Genomic DNA, 22,349 nt, shown 5'->3' with positions numbered 1-22,349 from the left:
AAACCCTTGTGTAGTGTGGCAGATACTGATCCTAAATAATTTCCTTAGAACTACCTTGTGAAATAGGTGCTATTTCATTTTAGTAATTAAAAAACTTTTATGTAAAGTCAAATTACTTGTTCTAAGTCACATAACTAAGAAATAGCAGTCAAGGCTCAAAACCCAGTTAGCATCCCTGATTTCAAAGTCTATGATTCTCCTGTTCTCAAACCTTCTTAACAGCTTCTCTGACAATGAAGACCACAGTAGATGGCTAAGGGGAAAAAAAGTTTCAAAAAAAAAAGTCCGAACGAGGAAAATATATAATACTAAAAGATTCTATATCCAAGTATATGCTCACCTCCATTGTCCCATTGACAATTTGGTTCCCAATTGAAAAGTACTCTGGAGGAAATTCACGAGTCCTCAGATAGAATGCTACAATTGATGAGAAGATTCGGACCATAGTTTCATCACTGAAAGTATTGATAGAGCAGATGTTGAAATGTCGAATAAACCGGGGAGTGACTGGATTTCTTCCACCACCTGGAGGGCCCATGGCAGCAATCAGCTCTATGTCAACCAGTGTGATTTTACTTGTATCCTTAAGGTCATACCTTGAAAGCACATAAAAATTCCAAAGCAATCAATTACAAGCCAATAAGATGGAATGAAATGTAGAACTGCCTAGAAACTTAATCTGATTTTAGCTTCTCTAAAAGAAAGAGTCCTAGAAAATGCTTAGAGTAGAAAAATTAAAAATAAATTCTATTTTTTAAAAATTGAGGTATAATTGACATAACAATTTTGGGTATACAACATTTGACAATTGTCAATGACTTGACATTTGTCAATACTGTGAAATGATCACCACAGTAAGTCCAGTTAACACCTGTTACCACACATAATGACAAATTTATTTTCCTAGTGATGAGAACTTTCAAAATTCACTCTCCTAACTACTTTGGAATGTGTAATACAGTATTAACTATAATCATCATACTGCCTATTACATGCCTAGGATTTATCCATTTTACAATTGGAAATTTGTACCTTTTGACCCCCTCCACCTATTTCACCCACCCCTCAGCACCTGCCTCAGGCAATCACCAGTCTATGGACAGAACATTTTTTGTTCCGGGGCGGGGGCGGTTTTGAGGGAAGGGGAGAGGGAGAGAGAAAGAGAAACTTAAGCAGGCTCCACCCCCAGTGTAGAGCCTGACAGGAGGCTCGATCTCACAACCTTGAGATCATGACATGAGCTGAAATCAAGAGTCAGATGCTTCACCAACTGAGCCACCCTGGTGCCTCCTTGACAGGGTGCTGTCTTTTAAAGCAGCACTCCATTTCTCCTTCCAGTGACACTGATTCTGTTGCCCAAATTCTGGAATCTAGAATGACCCTCCCTTCTGCCCTTCCCTTTCTTTCCTACTCTTCTTTCCACTTTTACTCTCCGTTTTTTCTCTCCTCACTCCAAATCCAGAAGTATGGATGAAAGACTATTCTTGTTTGTAGCTGGTTATAGGTAGGGTGACCGTATGTCCCATTTTGCCTAGGACAATTCTGGGCAGGCTTGTCTTGGAGTAATTATTAATAACACTCCCCTTTTACACTCAGAAATGCCCCAGTTTGAACAATTATATAGTCATACTATTTATAGCAAAGTCCTGATTTTGTTTTTGCATCTCAAATATTGAGAGCACATAAAAATGTCTAAATAGTATCTGTAACACTTCTGTTATATAGAGACCCATTGGGGAACAACAAATCTCTAAAGAAATTTTGATCAGAAAGAAATATATGAATGGCTCAATTTAGATGAAACCACTCAAAGTGAAAATGTGTTTATTACTGATAGGCCATTAAGTCCTTTAACACTGAAGTTCTTGCAAAAAAGGGTCAGAGGATGTGGGAGAAATCTATACAGCCAGTCCTTACTTTACCAGTACCCCAACAGAAAGTATGAAAATATGACTTGGTTTTTGCCAACAACCCTAAAAACTGTCAGGAGGGAGCTTGTTAAGTAAATTATGTTATTGCTTTATGTTAAGTAAATTATGGCAGGATCCACACAACTAAATTACAATTAGAAGCCAACAAAATGAAAAAATAAAAAGCCAACAAAATCAGATAGACAAACATTATGGATAGTTTTCAAAAGAAAATTTTAAGTGCAAGGAAGTTATAAAAGATTGTGTAATAGGAGTCCATTTTTTAAAATAAAAATATGTTTGTATAGAAAAAAACCTTGAAGGAATAAGACAGAATACGAGAAACTCCTAACTCTGGGAAACGAACAAGGGGTGGTAGAAAGGCAGGTGGGCAGGGGGTGGGGGTGACTGGGTGATGGGCACTGAGGGGGGCACTTGACGGGATGAGCACTGGGTGTTACTCTCTATGTTGGGAAATTGAACACCAATAAAAAATAAATTAAAAAAAAGAAATACACTATTAATAGCAGTTATCTTCAGGACACAAGATTCCAAGGGCCTGTAGTAATAACAAAAATATATTTCCAAAATATGACTTAGCTTCAAAATTAATCTACCCTTGCCTTATATTTAAAAAATCATGCATACTAGGGGTTAGGAAAGTACATTTAAGAAGAAGAAATGAAGAATTATTGATCCTAACTAAAAAATACAATGTCTCACATGTTGGAAACTAACTATAGCATAAAAATGGGATGGTGGGTGGGGTGCCTGGGTAGCTCAGTCCTTCATAAGATGAAGCCCTGCAGTGTGTTCTGTGCTCAAAGGGGAGTCTATTTAAAGATTCTCTCCCTCTGCACTTCCCCTCACTCACGTGTGTGTGCACACATATGCATGCACATGTGTGCATGCTCTCTAAAATAAATAAATATTTTTTAAAAAATGAGATGGAGGGAGCAGAAGAGTTATCTATGAAATTGGTGTCAAAATCAAGCTATCTCAAGGATATATAGTCCCAAACAGTCACAGAAAATACAGAGAATTTAAAATGGCAGAAACATAGGATGCTGATTATGGTTACTTAGGTTGAAGCTTACTCACAAATTCTAACCCTTGGGAGAATGGTACTTTGAAAAATGTAATCTGTAGGTTATTTTCGATGATTGAAAAGGAAAGAATTTATTCCATTATTGAATAAACACATTCCCAATACTGGATTATTATCTCAGTAATCTAACTCACACACCCAGAGGAAAGAATGTCATAAAAAAAGTACAGAAAAATCTTCCAAAAATTTCTGTATAAGAAAATCTGAGCAACCATTTTCCTCCATACGTAACTTGCAAAGAGGCCCTACTTTGATGTGAAAAACTGAGATAGAAAAAGAGAACAAAAATGACTTCAGAATGGATAATTAAGACTCTAGTTAAATAGTTACCAGTGCCCACAATCAAAAAATTGTCGTAGTAATTCAATAGGAGGTTGAGCTCCATATTTCTCCAATGCAGGCATATTCATGTCATCTATAAAAATCACACACTTCTTTCCCATAGGTGGTCCAAAAACTCCTTTGCGTCTTTTATCCAATCTAGCCATAATAATATTCTAAAATAGAAAGAAGAGTAGTAGTATTTAAAGTCATACTTAACCCCAGGGAAAAAATAGAATTTACAGTCTAATTATAAGCACTATGTGTCGTGTGTGTTTATATTTATTCATTTTTAGGGTGATATCAAACCTTATATTCAATATCAAAGAGCATTTATTGAAATTATCCCATGTGCTCAGAATTATTACATACATATTTATATATTTATATTGCACACAAACACAAAATATTTTCCTCATTGGAGAGCCCAACATATCTATTAATTTTAACTTATTCCTAAATTCCTAAATTCCTAAAAACACTAATCTAAATTTGTAAGATTTTGGAATTCTATAGGCTGAAAACAACAGAAATAAGCCAAATATGTCAGGTGAGAATGGACATAAATTTAGGCATGGATGGTTATAATAGAGACTAGAAAAGGTCTCATGCACAACTTTCAACTTGACACAAAGAAAAGGATGTACAGCTGCATGGTTCCTGTCACATAAGATCATACAATAGTCCATAGCTTGAGAGGTATGTCTTTCACGGACAGAGCTTCAGTAAACAGTAAATGCTCTTAAGGACCATCTGGGAGAGTCTAAAAAGAACAATTGAAAGTTCTCACTCTCAATAAAAATATATATATAAAATAAAGAGACTTGGCAGCAAAAAAATAAAAAGAAAAGAAAGAAAGTTCTCATTTTCTTCCAGCTCCCTCAAACCCCTGGCTTTTCTCCATTTAAGAAATCAATTGTGGCTTCTTCTTGGACTTAATTCAAAGGATAACAAAGCTCAAGAACCCAGTATTAATACAAAAATGTTCCCTTGAATGTGGTTCCAACATTACAATTCTCTTGGAAATCATTAGTTAATTAGGATGTCTTTTATCTTTTGTTTAAAATAACAATTTATAACCTAGGGATTTAATTAATAAAAATGGGAACATAAATTTTTTTTAAATGTTCTCTTGAACTTTTGTCCTTAAATTTTTTTTAAAATGTACTTATAATGCCAAAAACAAGAGTCTTGAAGTTCCCTTTAAATTATAGAAGACTTACACAGCTGCTCATTTAATATGCAGTTTTAAACACTAATCAAATAAGGCAAAAAAGTTAATTATGGACCCATGTTTCTGGCTTTAAACGAACCTGAACCTGGTTGGCGCTGGTCCGTGCAGAGAAATTAACATAAAAAGGGAAATACTGGTCCTTTTCCAAGTGATTCATTAGTTTATCCTTCACATACACTGATTTTCCTGTACCTGTTGGACCCACTAAAAGCAATGGCCTTTATGGAAACAATGAACATATCATCAAACAAGAGAAAAAGTCAGAATAACATTTCTATTACAAAAAAAAAAAACAACAACATTTCTATTACAGAAGGCTGGAATTAATTGAAAACCTAAGAATTATTGATCCTAACTAAAAAATATAATGTCATACATTGTATACATACAAAGGTAATGAAATCACCTTTATCTAAAAATTCACATTTTAATCCATTGCTGTTATTTCATGTAAGACTGGTAAAAAGTGAGACTTGGCACACACATCTGCTTACTGTTACTGAGACTTCCATAGTAACAAACTATTATTTGGACAAGTGTAACATTGCTATGCCCCCAAAATACTCATAAACAAAATAATAACATGCTTTGCTTTTCAGAAAAGAAAGCTAAAGTTTGTCTCCTCAGAAAAGTGATGTATTTGTACTTTTTCAGTTGGGGGTCCAGGCAAGAGAGTACAAGGTAGAAGAGACAGATTCAAGATGATGCCATTAAAATAGGTTTAGGCTGTTTTGCAGTTATTAAAAAACTAGGTGACTGTGAAGTATAAAGCTAATAGTTATATTATACCTGTTAATAGCATTTTAGAGTTTCCTTTAGAAGCATTTACTAACTTTTTGAAAACATTTGTCCAAAAGCAAACTCTAAGAATTCTTCATTCAGTAGGGCCTCAAGGCAGGGTTTCTCATTCTTGAGTGATCGTAACTAATTTATTTTTTATTTATTTTTTAAAGATTTTTAAAAAAATTATTCATTCATGAGAGACAGAGAGAGAGAGAGAGGCAGAGACACAGGCAGAGGGAGAAGCAGGTTCCATGCAGGGAGCCCGATGTGGGACTTGATCCCGGGACTCCAGGATTATTCCCTGGGCCGAAGGCGGCACCAAACTGCTGAGCCACTCAGGCTGCCCGATCATAACTAATTTAAAAGAGAAAAAAAAAAACCTATGAGTTTATGTTCACAGAACTCTGGGGAATCCCAGTGTGGAAAGACTGTTTAGAATTAAAAATTAAACACTGACTCTTTAATGGATGACTTGGCCCCACACAATACAAAAAGACAAACACAAGGACTAAGCAACAGTGTTCTAAGAGGTCATCTAAAGGGCCCAAATTATGTCAATATTAATTTTAAATATTACCATTAAAGCATAAACATAAAATTAAAATTCTTTTAGAACTACATTGGCCCCTGAAAGTTCATCTATATGTTTCAGTCTGAGTAACACTTGCCTTATGGAAAATTATTTTAAAAATTTTAGGGGTGCCTGGGTGGCTCTGGTGGTTAAGTGCTGCCTTTGGCTCAGGTCATGATCCAGGTCTTGGGATCAAGCCCCGCATCAGGCTCCCTGCTCAGTGGGGAGCCTGCTTCTCCCTCTCCCTCTGTCCCTACCCACCACCTAAGCATGCTCTCTCTGTCAAATAAATAAATAAAATCTGTAAAAATTTTTTAATAAAATACTGTGCTTAACTTGGAGCCCATGGACCAATGGAAGAAATTTTTAGTTAGTGTTCAGGGAATCTATGAACTTGGATGACAAAAAGGTTATATATTTATTTTCACTATCTTTAACTAAAATGGAGCACTTATATCAATAGTACCTGTGTCTTTATCACTAATAGAAATCACAGATATTATTCTAAATATTACAATGGTTACAGATATCTCAAAAATACCACTTATGCCTATTATTTGAAATTATGATAGGCATCAGACCCACTGCTAGATGATATTATTTAATGTGTCAAGAAAGCAGCACATGTATTACTACCATACCCAGATTTGTATAATATCTTTTTTTCAAAGATTTTATTTATTTATTCATGATAGAGAGAGAGAGACAGAGAGACAGAGAGACAGGCAGAGGGAGAAGCAGGCTCCATGGCAGGAGCCTGATGCGGGGACTCGATCCCGGGACTCCCGGATCACGCCCTGGGCCAAAGGCAGGTGCTGAACCACTGAACCACCCAGGGATCCCCATGATTTGTCTAATATCTTAATGTGTTTCAATATCTCCTTTCCTTTGTAATTCTGTATTTGTATGTATTCATTTAAAAGCATTATTCTAGGGGTGCCTGGATGGCTCAGTCAGTTAAGCGTCTGCCTTCAGTTCAGGTCATGATCCCAGGGTCCTGGGATAGAACCCTGAGTCAGGCTCCGTACTCAGTGGGGAACCTGTTTCACCCTCTGCCTCTACCCCACCCTCTGTTCATGCTCTCTGTGAAATAAACAAAATCTTAAAAAAAAATTAAAAACTTTTTAAAGTTAAAAAAATTATTATTCTGATAGATGGTTCACAGCACAAAAGAGCTCTTACACTAGGAACTTCCCAGAATAGGCTAGTGACTTCCTTGCCTTCTTCTTTTCAATATTAGCCTCGAAATGCAAAAATTTAACAAATAAAGCACTGAGTAATGCACAGAAGTGTTGAGTCACTATACCCATACATCTGAAACTAATACAACACTGTATGTTAACTATACTGGATTTAAAAATACTTTTAAGTGTAACAATAGGGATAAAATAATGTTCCCTTATGGGCTATTTTTCCTGTGTATGTAGTTTTTTTTTTAATTAAACTAGATAAAATTGTCTAGAATATTCACTAAGAAATAGGTTCTTTATCAAAAACCAACCAAACAAGAAAAAAAAAAAACAAAAAAAAACAATGACATTCATGCATATTATTTAAGCTTGTCTAGTTTAAATAGCATTAATGATAAATTATGCCTAATGTTTTAAAAGAAAAATAAGAATAAGAATGTCATTAAGTTGATATGAATATGCCCTATAGTACATGCTAGGCTTTTGATTAGTGTCAGGAAATGTGTCAGGAAATATGCACTCTTCTTGATGTGCTTTTCTGATTTAAGTCTATGATTTTTTACAATATTTTTAAAAGATTTTATTTATTTGAGAGAGAGAGAGCACAAGAAGGAGGGACGGGTAGAGGGAGAAACAGCCTCCCTGCCAAGCAGGAAATCCGAAGTGGGACCTGATTCCAGGACCCACTTGATCATGACCTGAGCTGAAAGCAGATGCTTAACCAACTGAGCCACCCAGGCACCCCTAGTCTTTGATTTTCACGTTCATCTTAAGTTATGAAGAACTGGCATAGGACATACTTGAAAAATGCTAAATGGGAGAATGTGGATCATAGTCAATACTCAGGAGCATATTAAATCTTTGAGGTATAAAATACATATCTGTTTACCACTAACACTACAAGTGATTTTTAGTTCACTGTTACTCATACAATAAATATAAGGTGGTTTATGAGGCGACAAAGTATGATGACTAATTTTTGGTGTAGGCAATAGAAAACCTGGATTCTAGGTTTGCCACTAGTAACAGAGGTCACTGTTGGGATGTCAATTAGTTCCTCAGGGTCTTAGTTAACTGAAAATGAATGACCTCCAAGTTTACTTCAAAAGTCCTATGATCAAAAAAAAAAAAAAAAAGTCCTATGATCCAGGGTGTCTGGGTGTCTCGGAGGATTAAGTATCTGACTCTTGATTTCAGCTCAGGTCATGATCTCAGGTGTGTGAGATCAAACCCTGCATCAGGCTCCACATTGGGCATGGAGCCTGCTTGGGATTCTCTACCTCTCCCTCTGCCCTCTTCTCCCACTCTCTCTCTCTCCTTCCTTAAAAAAAAAAAAAAAAACAATCCTGTGATTCTATTAGAATGGCACTATTATATTTAAATTGCATGTCCATAATAGAGTTTCTTACTTTGCATAGGTAATAGTCAAATCCATTAGAAATGTATATCTAATTGTGTCCATTGTAGGGACTATGATATCTTGAATCTTGACATGTTTTTCTCCTAAATTAGTACTTTTAATTAATTCATTCCAATGGAGCCAGCGACCTCTGTTTTTCAACTAAAAGAGAACATAAGTTTTAAAATATAACCATGCACTTGATACCTGAAAGGCTCTTTAACACACTGATGTCATGTTTGCTTTTAAAAACTTAGCTTATCATCATAATAAAACCTTTTGTGGGAATAATTAATCTAAAATAATGTATATAACATTTTATAGTCATGAAGTAGATTAAAAAGCACCCATGAATCCACCACCCAATTTAAAAAAACACATTTTTCTTTGGATTAACTATCCTCCTAGTTCAGTGCTATAGCTGGCATCAAAGAATTTTCTTATTTTCTGGCAAATTGTACAAACACATGGTGGTAATTTTGTAAGTCTGGGTGAATGTTACTTTAGTAATTCGTATTCCTAATTTTTTTAAGTTGTGGCTTTCATTTCTATCAAAGTTATATATGCAAATATTTTAAGTCAAAACTTTTACAAAGGTTGAGAAAAACAGTAGTTTCCCACTTTTGTTTCCTCTTCTCCAGCAACCACTATACCTTTACCCCTTAAGCTGGACATTTGGAATTCACCGCCAACTCAGAGAATATGCTTGTGTTATCATTTCTTGATTTTTTTTTTTAGTTTTAGAGATTATTTTGTTGACTTCCCACTATGACTAATGAAGATGAAACTCTGTCTCAGGTCATATTCTGAAAATTCTGTATTTAGCATGGTGCTGGGAATAATTTCTACACTGGTAGTCAGGAGAGCTGGATTCAGGTCCTGATTTTGCTAGCAACTTGCCCTTCTAGGCTTGCCTCTTTATCTGCAAGTCCTGAGATCTAGGGAAAGCTATACTTAAGACTCTCTGCAGATCTTAGGTCTCTGTGAAGTAAAGTTTGCACGAATCTGAATGATTATTCAGATGCTTGCTGTTTAAAAGAATCGTTTTGTACATTTTTTTTAAAGTGGAGAAAATAGATTTAATTTAAATCTGAAACTGTAAAATAGCCTTAAAGAAAGTTTATCTGCACCATCCACAAGCTAAAGGAAGAGAAACAAAAGAGAAGGAACAAAACTGCGAACCATAGGGCTCAAGACAACGCTAGGATGGGAACTTAGAGCTGCCAGCTGCTCCAACACTTTGTGTTTTATAGTTTATCATAACTAGCATTTCATACCATACCTCATACACGTAGTCATAGACCAGACCTTTTTCATCAAATTGGCATTCCCATTTACCAACAGACTCAGGCACTGGGTTGTTTTCATCTCTTCCCAGGATGACTGCCCGTAGGAAAGCATCAAAAACGATCCGACCGTCTGTATCACAACTTCCTCCAATGGACCAAATCAAAGAAAATATAAAGGTAGCCTGTTGGTTAAAAAAAAAAAAAAAAACAGTTTAATTTAAACGAATGATTTAAAAGAAATTTTTAACAAATTCACTAAAATTTAACATATGAAGGAGGCCTGGCTCACATATTTGGAAAAGGCCAAATCTACAGAGATACTGGAGTGGAGCATATCAAAATCGCAGGGAACAATATTTCTCAGGCACTATCTATCTAAATTTAAAATGCCCATATACCAGGGTGCCTGGGTGGCTCAGTTGGCTGAGCATCTGACTCAATCTCAGCTCAGGTTTTGATCTCAGGGTTGTGAGTTCAAGCCATGTGTTGGGCTCCATGCTGGGTGTGGAGTCTACTAAAAAAATAAAAATAACATGCCCGTATCAAATGATCTAGGAATTCCTCTTTTAGGAGTTTACCCCCTTTAAAAAAAAGATTTATTTATTTATTTATTCATGAGAGACATAAAGAGAAAGAGGCAGAGACAGAGGCAGAGACATAGGCAGAGGGAGAAGCAGGCTCCTCACAGGGAGCCCCATGGGGAACTCCATCCTGGTATTCCAGGATCACGCCCTAAGCTGAAGGCAGATGGGCTCAACCACTGAGCCACCCAGGCGTCCCATATCTTACTTTCTTTAAAATGTTTTTTTTTTCTTTTAAGTCAGAATACTAGGTCAGGGTGACTTTGATGCCTTCAGCTATTCTTTTGGTGCTCACCAAAAAACAGCTCTGGATCATATAGTCTTCCTTAACATAATTATCATTTCCAGAGGCACATTTTATGCTGTAAATTAAAATCTCATTAAGTGTAAAGCCTACCATAATCCAAATACGAATATGCTTGCTTGTAGGATCATTTTCTAGCACATTACAGAGTAGTACTTCAAAGAGGCGTGTGAGAGATACAACCACATTGCTATCACTTGTTGGAATCAGTTCCTGCAAAGTGGAAAGAGTAAGATACTTTACTTTCACCTTATTTGGAGAATAAAAAAAAAATTTCATCTAAAAACTCTCACACTAGTCAGAATGGCTAGTATCAAAAAAATAAAAAATGACAAGTGTTGGTGAGGAAAAGGAAACCCTCGTGCACTGTTGGTGAGAACACAAACTGGTGCAACCACTCTGGAAAACAGTACAGAGGCTCCTGAAAATATTAAAAATAGATGTACCAGACAATCCACTAATTCCACTTCTGGGCATTTACCCCAAGAAAATGAATTCAAAAATATATAAGCACACACACACTATATATATATATATATATATATATATATATATATATATATATATATTGCAGCATTATTCACAATAGACAAGATATGCAAGCAACCCAAGTGTCCATCAATAGATGAATGAAGAAGTGTGGTATATATACAATGGAATGTTACTCAGCTATAAATATAAATTTAAAAACAATGAGATCTTGCTCAACAACAACATGGATAGACCGACAGGGTATTACACTAAGTGGAATAAGTTAGAAAATAAGTTAATTGAATGAATTTGTATTTTGGAATCCTCATTCTGGTAGAAGGATGTAGAATGCACTAGAACAGCTCTACTAAGTTGATTCAGGTATGAAATTATAAAGGTCAGAACTGTGGCTACCATAAGAGGGAGTGGTCAGAAGAACCTGAATGGAAAGGAGAGGAGAGGAGAGGAGAGGGGAGGAGAGAGGAGAGGAGAGGAGAGGAGAGGAGAGGAGAGGAGAGGAGAGGAGAGGACAGATAAAAGTTAGCAAGAAAGATCAATAAATCCTGGGGACTAAGTAGATGTGGAAAATATGGGAATAAATTATGAAAAGAAAATCCATCACTCATCAGAAAGATGAAGCCTATTTTTTATTATTTGCAACATATAGTATTAGAATTTTAAAATTGAAAAACTGAAAAATGACTTTTATTTTTTCTATGAAGACATTGTATAGAATTTTCATAAAGTAGAATTCACTTTTTTCTTATGTGCAGAACATTTTTCCTATCTCTAAAGTAATATTTTAGGATGAAGAAAATATACTGAATACGTTTTGCCTTCCCAATATCAATATTTTTATTTATATGTAAGTTACTAATGTGTATGAGTGTGTGTGTGTGTGTGTGTGTGTGTGTGCATGTGTGTGTTTCTACATGTGTAGCACGTTGAATGGTGGTCCCCAAAAGGAGAGGCCCATGTCATATCCCAGAACTCACGAATGTGATCCTAAATGGAAAAAAGGTATTGGAAGATGCAGTTAAGGATCTCAAGATGAGGAGATCATTCTGAAATATCTGACCCTAAATCCTTTTAAGGGTCATATGGTGAAGAGACAGAGTAGAAGCCAGGTGAACTTGAAGAGATTAGAGTTATGGGGATAATTATGAACTATCACATGCAAACAAACTGGATAACTTGGAAGGAATTTATCTAGGAATAGATAACTTGGAAGGAATTTATCTAGGAAAATGTACAATCTACCAAGACTGAAGTAAGAAGAAATAGAAAGCTGGAACAGATCAATAATAAAGAGATGAAATAGTAATCAAAAACTTCCTAGAGTCCAGATGACTTCACAACCAAATTTTACCAAACATTCAAAGAAGAATTAATACCACTCTTTTTTAAACTCTTCCAAAAAATAGAAGTGGAGGAAATACTTCTAAGCTTACTTTTTGAAGCTAGAATCACCTTGATAACAAAGTCAGACAAAGGAATCACAAGAAAATTATAAGCCAAAATCTCTGAGTAATATAGATGCAGAAATCTTCAATAAAATACTAGCAAACTGGGGCAACCCTGGTGGCTCAGTGGTTTAGCGCCACCTTTAACCCAAGGCATGATCCTGGAGACCGGGGATCGAGTCCCACCTTGGACTCCCTGCATGGAGCCTGCTTTTCCCTCTGTGTCTCTGCCTCTCTCTCTGTCTCTCATGAATAAATAAATAAAATCTTTAAAAAAAAATACTAGCAAACTGAATTCAACACACTATAAAGATTACATGTCATAACCAAAAGGTATTTATGCCTGAGAGGCAAGGGATATACAAATTAAGCAATGTGATATATCACATTAACAAAATGAAAGACAAAAATCACATGATCATCTCAATAAATTAAGAAAAAGTATTTGATGTTGGAGAGGATGTGGAGACAGGGGAACCCTCCTGCACTGTTGGTGGGAATGTGAACTGGTGCAGCCACTCTGGAAAACTGTGTGGAGGTTCCTCAAAGAGTTAAAAATAGATCGGCCCTACGACCCAGCAATTGCACTGCTGGGGATTTACCCCAAAGATACAGATGCAATGAAACGCTGGGACACCTGCACCCCGATGTTTCTAGCAGCAATGTCCACAATAGCCAAACTGTGGAAGGAGCCTCGGTGTCCATCGAAAGATGAATGGATAAAGAAGATGTGGTCTCTGTATACAATGGAATATTACTCAGCCATTAGAAATGACAAATACCCACCATTTGCTTCGACATGGATGGAACTGGAGGGTATTATGCTGAGTGAAATAAGTCAATTGGAGAAGTCATTCATTTTGGGAATATAAAAAATAGTGAAAGGGAATAAAGGGGATAGGAGAAAAATGAGTGGGAAATATCAGAAAGGGAGACAAAACATGAGAGACTCCTAACTCTGGAAAACGAACAGAGTGGTAGGAGGGGAGGGGGCGGGGGTGGGGGTGACTGGGTGACAGGCACTGAGGGGGGCACTTGAGGGAATGAACACTGGGTGTTATTGTATATGTTGGCAAATTGAACACCAATAAAAAATAAATTTTAAAAAAACTGCTAAAAAAAGAAAAGAAAAGAAAAGAAAAGAAAAGAAAAGAAAAAAGAAAAAGTATTTGACAAAGTTCAACCTCCATTTGTGATTAAAAACTCTCCACAAAATAAAGGGAAATCTCTGCAATAAGATAGAGGACATTTATGAAAAGCCCACAACTAAAATCATAATCCCTGGGGTAAAACTGAAAGCTCTTCCTCTAAGATTTGGTATGAGGCAAGAATGCACACTCTCACCAATCCTTTTCAACAAGAAGTACTAACTAAAGCAATCAGACAAGAAATAAAAGGCATCCAAATCAGAAAAGAAGCAAAATGATTTCTAACTCTAGATAACATGATCCTATATGTAGAAAACCCTAAAGACTCCATGCAAAAAAAAAAAAAAAAAACAAAAACAAAAAACAAAAAACCTTTTAGAACAAATTCAGTAAAGTTACAAGATACAAAACCAACATACAAAAGTCAATTGCATTTGTTTACACCAACAATGATCTATCTGAAAAGTAAATCAAGAAAACAATCCCATTTATTATAGCATCAAAAAGAATAAAATACTTAGGAATAAATTTAACCAGGAACGTGAAAGATCTGTACATTGAAAACTGTAAAATATTAATGAAAGAAATTGAAGAAGACCCAAATAAATGGGAAAACATTCTGTGCTCATGGATTGGAAAAATTAGCATTGTTAAAATGTCCATAATACCTAAAGTGATCTACAGATTCAAAGCAATCCCTACCAAAATTACAATAGCATTTTTGGCAAAAATTTAAAATTCTAAAAATTTGTGTGGAACTACAAAAGATTCCAAATAACCAAAATAATCTTAAGAAAGAACAGAGCTGAAAATATCACACATCCTGATTTCAAATTATATTACAAAGCTCCAGTAATCAAGTAATCAAAACAGTGTGATGCTGGCATAAAAACAGACATATAAACCAATGGAACTGAATAGAAAATCCAAAATAAACCCAAACATAAAGTCAACTGATCTTCCTTTAGGGCAACAAGAATACACAATGCGGGAAGGGGCATGCCTGGGTGGTTCAATCCATTGAGCATCCAACTCTTGGTTTCTGCTCAAGTCATGATCTTATGGGTCATGAGGCAACCTATAAATTTAGGGAAAATACGTGCAAACCATGTATCCGATAAGGTGTTAGCATTCAAATTTATAAGAAACTAACACAGTGTAATAGCAAAAAAAACAAACATTCCAATTTAAAAATGGGCAAAGGACCTGAACAGACACTTTTTCTAAAGAAGATATACAAATGGCTAATAGGTATATAGGAAGGCACTCAACATCACTAATCACCAGAGAAATGCAAATCAAAACCAGATATCACCTCACACCTGTTAGGATGGACTATAAAGATGAGGTGATAAGTCTTGGTGAGGATGTGGAAAAGAGAGAACCCTTGTGCACTGTTGGTGTGAATATAAATTGGTACAGCCACTGTGGAAAACAGTATGGAGTATCTTCAAAAAAGTAATAATAGAACTACTATGTGATCCAGCAATCCCTTTTTAAGACATGAAATCAATACCTCAAAGATATATGTTCATTGCACTCCCATGTGCAATGGAACTCCCATGTTCATTACAGAATTATTCCCAATAACCAAGATATGGACACAAATTGTTTATTGATGGAAAAATGGATAAAGAAATATCATATAGGGCAACCGTGGTGGCTCAGCGGTTTAGCGTCACCTTCAACCCAGGGTGTGATCCTGGAGTCCCGGGATCAAGTCCCACGTCAGGCTCCCTGCATGGAGCCTGCTTGTCCCTCTGCCTGTGTCTCTGCCTCTCTCTCTCTCTCTCTCTCTCTCTCTCATTATCTCTCTCTCTCTCTCTCTCTCTCTCTCTTACTCTACTGAATAAATAAAATCTTTTTTAAAAAAAGAAATATAATATATATATACCTATAATGGAATATTATTCAGACTTAAAAGAGAAATCCTGCTACTTGCAACAACATGGATGAACTTTAAGATATTATGATAAGTGGAAAGTCAGACACAGAAAGGAAAAAATTGCATGTCACTTATATGCAGAATCTGAAAGTTGAATGTATAGAACCAGAGTAAAATGGTGGTCACTGGGCCTTGGGAAGTGGGGTAATGGGGATACATTGGGCAAAGGGTGCAAAGTTGCGCTTAGATTTAAAATTATAAATTATTTTTAAAAATTTTGAAAGATTTTTATTTATTTATTCATGAGAGACACAGAGAGAGAGAGGCAGAGACACAGGCAGAGGGAGAAGCAGGCTCCATGCAGGGATCCCGACGTGGGACTTCATCCCGGGTCTCCAAGGATCACTCCCTGGGCCAAAGGCGGCACCAAACCACTGAGCCACCTGGGCTGCTCTATAAATTATTAAAAATTTTTAAATGAAACCCTGAGAGAGACACACACACCTGAGTACAAATATAACCATTGAAATCTGAATAAGATCAGTAGATAGTATTAATGTCAATATCCTTGTTGTGATACAATGTAGCCTTGCAAAATGTTACCACTGGGGGAAACTGGGTGAAGTGTGCATGGCACTGATTATTTCTTACAAGTGCATGTGAACTACTGATTGTCACAATGAACATCCCATTTTAAAAAGTGAATACCAAATGTCTAAGAAGAAACTGATTTTAGTTGTTTATCCTACTACTGTGACTTTAGACTTAGGTCAAGTTGAATGGAAACTAAAAAAAACTTGAACAGATAAGAGAATTACAGTGTTACCTTGCAGTTTTTCCTACGAAGCTGTAAAGTGGGCTCTATTAACCAGTCAACAAGTCCTCTCAGAAGAGCCTGATGATCTGGTTCCTGAAGAGGTTCTCTCAGGGAATTCAACCACGAGGATACAAGTGGTTCCCATCCTAACTGCGAGGGTTCCAAATAAATCATGCCACAGCGGCTTACAGTGGCTGGCTAGAGAAAAAAGACATTTTATTTTTCAAAGTTGTCCTTATGCCAGTGGCACCTGGCAGTTATTAACTACTTCTTTGAATGACATATAAGGCCTTTCATGATGAAGCTCCTGTCTTCCTCTACAGCTTCAAATACATTAGATGAAATGTTTGCTATCATAGATCCCCAGACATGTCATGGCTCCAGGTCTTTGCATATCATCTTGTCATGATTTGGAATGCCCAGGCCCAGCTAATCTCCCTAGAGAAGTATTAACCCTCAAAACCAGATAAAACACTCAAACATTTTCCATAGTCCTCCTCTACCCATTCCCCTCTTGGGCACTCACTCCCTCCATATTCTTAAAGTACTCACACATAGCAGTACAGTGGGACTATTTATAAGCTTCTTATCCTCCCTAAATACACTGGGTCTTATTCATCTTATCCTGCTGCCTGACTTGTCTTCTGACACATAATAAAAAATACCTACTGACCAAATGAATACAAAAACTATTGTTATATTAAAATATCAACTTACTGAGGCCTGGGAAAGGTCCATTGCTTCAAAGATGAGACTCATTTGAGGGGACATCTGAATGATTTCTCCACTCATAAGGCAAAGCTAAAGGCAATTATTTTTCATATGTTTATTTTTTTAAAAAGCAAACTTCTCAGGTAAAAATGTATTCTATGTATAAGATAATATATATCCTGCTGTGATATAATGTAGGAAATATTAAAACAGAAGCCAGAAAATTGTAATTCAAGGTCTAGCTCTGTCAATTACTTACTAGGTAAGCAAATACATAATATCTCTGAGACCCAGTCTCTTCATCTATAAATAGGGATAATTTCTCCCCCATCAAGTTAAGCAGGAGGAGAAATACATGACATACTGCAAAAATCCTAGACAAATTTCAGTTCTATTAATAAAATCACATGAAATACTTCTGACTTTATAAAGTTATCAGAAGACCTCTTTATTAATATGAAAGAGAGAAGTTGAAAATAGATAATAGCATGGACATTCAGGTACCCATCTCTTGGATTTAACCAATGTCAACATTTTGCCACATTTGCTTCATTTTTTAAAACAGTATTTTAAAGAACATTATGCATACCATGGCAGGATACCATGCATATGGTATTATGCATTATGCATACCATGGCATTTCACGTCCAAATAGGTCAATATTCATCCCTTAAAAGTAAGGAGTATTCTATATAACCTCAATGACATTATCACAGCTTAACACAACCAAAAACTCCTTAGTATCATGTAATTCTCAGCCAGTACTCAAATTTCCTCAGTTGTATTAGAAATGTCTTTTCAACTGATTCTTCAAAACAAGTCAATCAAGGCCTATGCATTATATTTGCTATGCCCTCTTGATTGCTTTCAATCTAAAATATTCCTCTTCAATCAAATATGAAAACACCTAAATTTATCAACTGCTTCCCTTGTGCCAAATTTCTTTCTTATCCTTTATTATTAAAGTCATTTTGGCTTCTTAATCTCCTTGGCTTCTATCTTTGGAATTATCATTTGCTTTCAATAATTTTAATAATTAATACTATTGATATTCCAAGTTAATTTCATTAGTAAGTCTTCCTCTTCATTTATTTTTCAGTTTCTTCTCTACAACCATCACTGTAGCCCCAGCTTTGCCCCTATCTAGTTATATGGCAACCAGGCAGTATTTAGCATTCCTGGACTTGTTTCTTATCTGTAAAAAAAATGAATGGTCTAGAGCTTGATTGTCCAGTGTGCTAGCCAGCAGTCATATGTGGCTATTTATATTTAATTTTAACTAACTAAATCTAATTAATTTAACTATTTAAACAATTTAATCTTAAGTAGTTAAAATTAAAAGTCAGTTCTTCAATTGCACCAAGCCCTGTTTTTCAAAAGATTTTAAGTAATCTCTACACCCAGCATGAGGCCTGACCTCACATGCTCAAGAGATCAAGAGTCACATGCTCTACTGACTGAGCCAGCCAAGGAACCCTGTACTAAGCCATATTTCAAATGCTCAGTAGCCAGCTACACATGACTAGTAGCTACCTTCTTAGACAATGCAAATATTTCTATCATTGCAGAAAGTTCTATTGGACAGTGCTGGTCTAGAATACTTTTCATTTTCTACCAGATTATTTCAGCAAACATCGTCCTATTTGCTTCAAATTTGAGATGTGGAATCAGTTTTCTCCTTACTCCCCCATCATGTTTCCCAAATACTCTACTCCACCCTCTCTACCCCTTGCTTCTTTGACAAACATGCTTGCTCTTCTCACTTACCAGCACCCAAGCAACGCCATCGTTGATACTTGATTCAGTTTCTTCCTCTCTACTATAACTCCGGCCTGACCCAGTGTCCATGAGGAAGAGCATCACAACATGGCAGCCCCTTAGTTCTTTGATTATCTTGTCTTCATTTACTTTTCTAAGGCATTCTAGTCATCCACTTTATATACCTTGGGACCATCTCTCCTGGAACACTACACAATTCTGAAATACTAAATTCAAGCATGCCAGTCTCTGCCTGAAGCCTCCTATTCATCCAGTGCTCTTACCCACTGACTCCTACTACACTTGTTCTTCATTTTCATATCTCTGCTGTTTTCATTTCCCTCATTATTAAGCAGCTTCCATTCTACCATCTAGCACTTTCAGTACTCTCATATCAATATCTTTAAAGTCCTTCTGTACTTCCAGCCTGGCAACATCGTCTATACTCACATCCAAGCTGCTTAGACTGGTAGGGAAAATCTCACAAAGGTGGACCTTGGCACTATGACTAATCCTCAGATATGCTTCTCTGCTTTCATAGGCAGCTCTCTTCCTCATTTTCCATAATAGGTAACTTAAATCTCCTTTTGTCCTCCAATGCAAAGAACCAGGGTCTACCAGTTCACTAAATAAATAAATAATCAATCAATCAATCAATCAAAAGGATTTGCCTTCAAATTTCCACATCAAATCCATGTTTACTTGTATCTAGACCTATCCATTCCTGCTTCCCTTTCATCCAATATGAGACAATCCTCCTACCTGGCTCTGAACCAGACCCTTATTAGCCTTTCTCTTATGAATCAATACTACTTCTTAGCTCAGTGAATATAACAGAAAAAAGGAATATGAATAAATGATCAACTACCCATGACAACATGCTGGCATATTTGTTTGAATGCTAATTAATTTGCTTATTTAGTAGTGTAGTTATTTCATGTAAGTATGAAAATAAATTATGATATATTCATATAAGTTACTAATACAGACATAAAAAGAATAAATAAAATGGAACTACAACAACATGAATATCACAGAAACCATGCTGACCACAAGAAGGAAAACACTAAGGAGTATGATTCCATATTCATGAAATTCAATAACCAGCAAATTAATTTATCACAGTAGAAGTCAGAGTAGTGATTGCCCCTGCGGGAAAGTGTACTGATTCAGAAAGAACATGAGTGAGCCATGTAAGTGCAAGAAATTTTATTCATTTTTATTTAAATGATGGTTATGTGAAGGCACATATAGGTTTTAAAAAGGGCAGAACCTAAACTTAGTCACACAGTACAGTTTATATGTTATCTCTCAATTACAAACAATACTGAGAGGATTTCCATTTTCTAGTTCTTCTGTGTATCTCACAGTGCTTGTATGTATTCAATGGTTTCAAAAAGGAATGAACCCTTTTTATTTCCTCCTAAAATATCGAAGTTCTGTAAGAAACCCTAAAACTAGAAACACTTCACAACTTAACGTCTATTACATTATTATGCCCTCCTGCTAACACAATGGTTTTAATACACTTTTATTCTACAAAAATAAATTAAGCAAAGGATTTACTACAGTATAGTTTTCATTGAAAAGATAATTTATAAACTTATTAAGCTTGCTGCATCCTTTACTGTAAATATATAATCCTAGTCAATCAACTGTTGAATACATAATATTGCTTAAGCATGTCTGCATCTATTTTGCTTTTTTTTAAAACCGTGGCCCCCCAAAAAAACCCATTTTACATTAAATCTACCATATTAACTTTTTTCTAAGTTTATATAGTTCAGTAGTGTTTGGTATATTCATATCGTGCTTCAGTTTTGCTTTTAATCATTATGAGTTACCTTTTTATTATCATCCAATACTGTGTTCATGCTCTCTATCCACAAAGTGTCAATGGGACCATCAAATACAACCCATTTCCGGTCCGGTGTTTCTGATAAGGCAAATTCCCTAAAAGCATTGGCCACAATACCATCAGTCCACTAGGGAAAAAAAGAGTTGGAAAGCTTCCTTTATAAAACTATAAAGTGATCATATTAAGAATATCTCAAATTTCTTGGTTTAATGTGCATTGTCAATAAGAGAATATTTATACTATAAATTACCTCATGAGACACTGGATCAAATTGTCCAAAAAGTTGGCCCATAGTAATGGATTTGGGGTTTACAGTCCTATAAATGACCTTTTCTTCCTCTCCATAGCCACGTTCATTCATAAGAGTTAGGGTATCAGCCAGCACATGTAGAACTTTTGTCTTACCAGAGAAAGGCTCTCCTACTAACATGAAACTATTAAGGAAAAGAATAATATAAGAAGATTCTAAAAAATAATGGTAAATTATTTGCCTGTATACTGGTGTATAAAATACTAGTATTTATAATTTTTGAAGTTCTATGAATTTTTCTCAGACTTGAGAATACATTTAACTTCTGAACTGGTTAATCTCTAAAATTCACTAATTAATACCACTATCTACAAAAGAGAATATAATAAAAAAATCTCCAAATAAAAATGAAAATGTAACTGTACACTCTTAAGATTGAAAAAAAATGTCTCGCAGCCTCCTAAGGAGAGGAGTAAAAAAGGTTCCCCTTCCTCAATTTATTTGCTATAGTAATTGTTAGTGCTCTTCGCCAATACTTCTGAATCTCCCCTCTCCCATCACACAGTAAAATTCCTTGCCCTCTTTTGGAAATTGTGACTAATGAGCAATAAGAGGGTGTTACTTCCTAACAGGGGACAGATCACTGCCAGTGATGGAGCTTTCAGAGCTCTCTTCTTACAGAGCTTCTCCCTCCAGCACAGCAGTGACCCATAATATTAAGATTTTGGCTGCTCCAACAGCCTGGAACCCTGAGTAATTATGATGAGTAGATCTTTCCTGTTAACCTAAAATGGACACAGTATGAATGAGAAATAAGCATTTGTTTTTTTAAGTCACTAAGATTTGGGTCTTAGTGACTGATCATTTCTAAAGAATAACCTAAGCCCATCCTTACTGACAGAAACTGGTTCCTAGAAGGGCAAAGTATTATACCCATAATAAAAAAGACTTAAGGGGAGCCTGGATGGCTCAGTTGGTTAAGCATCTGCCTTTGGCTCAGGTCATGATCCTGGCATCCCAGGATTGAGGCCCATGTTGGGCTTCCCGGTCAGTGGTGGGTTTGCTTCTCCTTTTGCCCCTCCCTCTATTCCTTCTCTCTCACTCTCTCTTCCTCAAATAAATAAATAAAATCTTTTTAAAAACTTAAAAAATAAAAAGAAATATGTGGCATTGGCTTAGAGACCAGGTTGTGGATGGCAAATTAACTGTTATTAGAGATAAAAGATCAGCAATTAATGTTATACAATGATAAAACACTTGGTAAATTTGTTCGTAAGATAACTTGGGAAACAGATAAT

General features: G+C 35.8%; 1 protein-coding gene across 1 annotated transcript in view; it reads right to left on the bottom strand.

The window, feature by feature from the left end:
* DNAH12 (dynein axonemal heavy chain 12) overlaps positions 1 to 22,349 on the bottom strand; it is a 202,979-nt gene that overhangs the window by 103,435 nt on the left and 77,195 nt on the right. The window contains 10 exon segments of the mRNA XM_038566103.1: positions 341 to 596; positions 3,349 to 3,515; positions 4,653 to 4,791; positions 8,527 to 8,678; positions 9,799 to 9,987; positions 10,784 to 10,903; positions 16,484 to 16,672; positions 17,192 to 17,275; positions 20,788 to 20,928; positions 21,052 to 21,235. Of these exon segments, the coding sequence (XP_038422031.1) occupies positions 341 to 596; positions 3,349 to 3,515; positions 4,653 to 4,791; positions 8,527 to 8,678; positions 9,799 to 9,987; positions 10,784 to 10,903; positions 16,484 to 16,672; positions 17,192 to 17,275; positions 20,788 to 20,928; positions 21,052 to 21,235 (1,621 nt within the window).

The sequence above is a fragment of the Canis lupus genome, chromosome 20, assembly GCF_011100685.1.
Source record: "Canis lupus familiaris isolate Mischka breed German Shepherd chromosome 20, alternate assembly UU_Cfam_GSD_1.0, whole genome shotgun sequence".
Lineage (NCBI taxonomy): Eukaryota > Metazoa > Chordata > Mammalia > Carnivora > Canidae > Canis > Canis lupus.
This window is presented reverse-complemented; position numbering and strand designations above follow the sequence as displayed.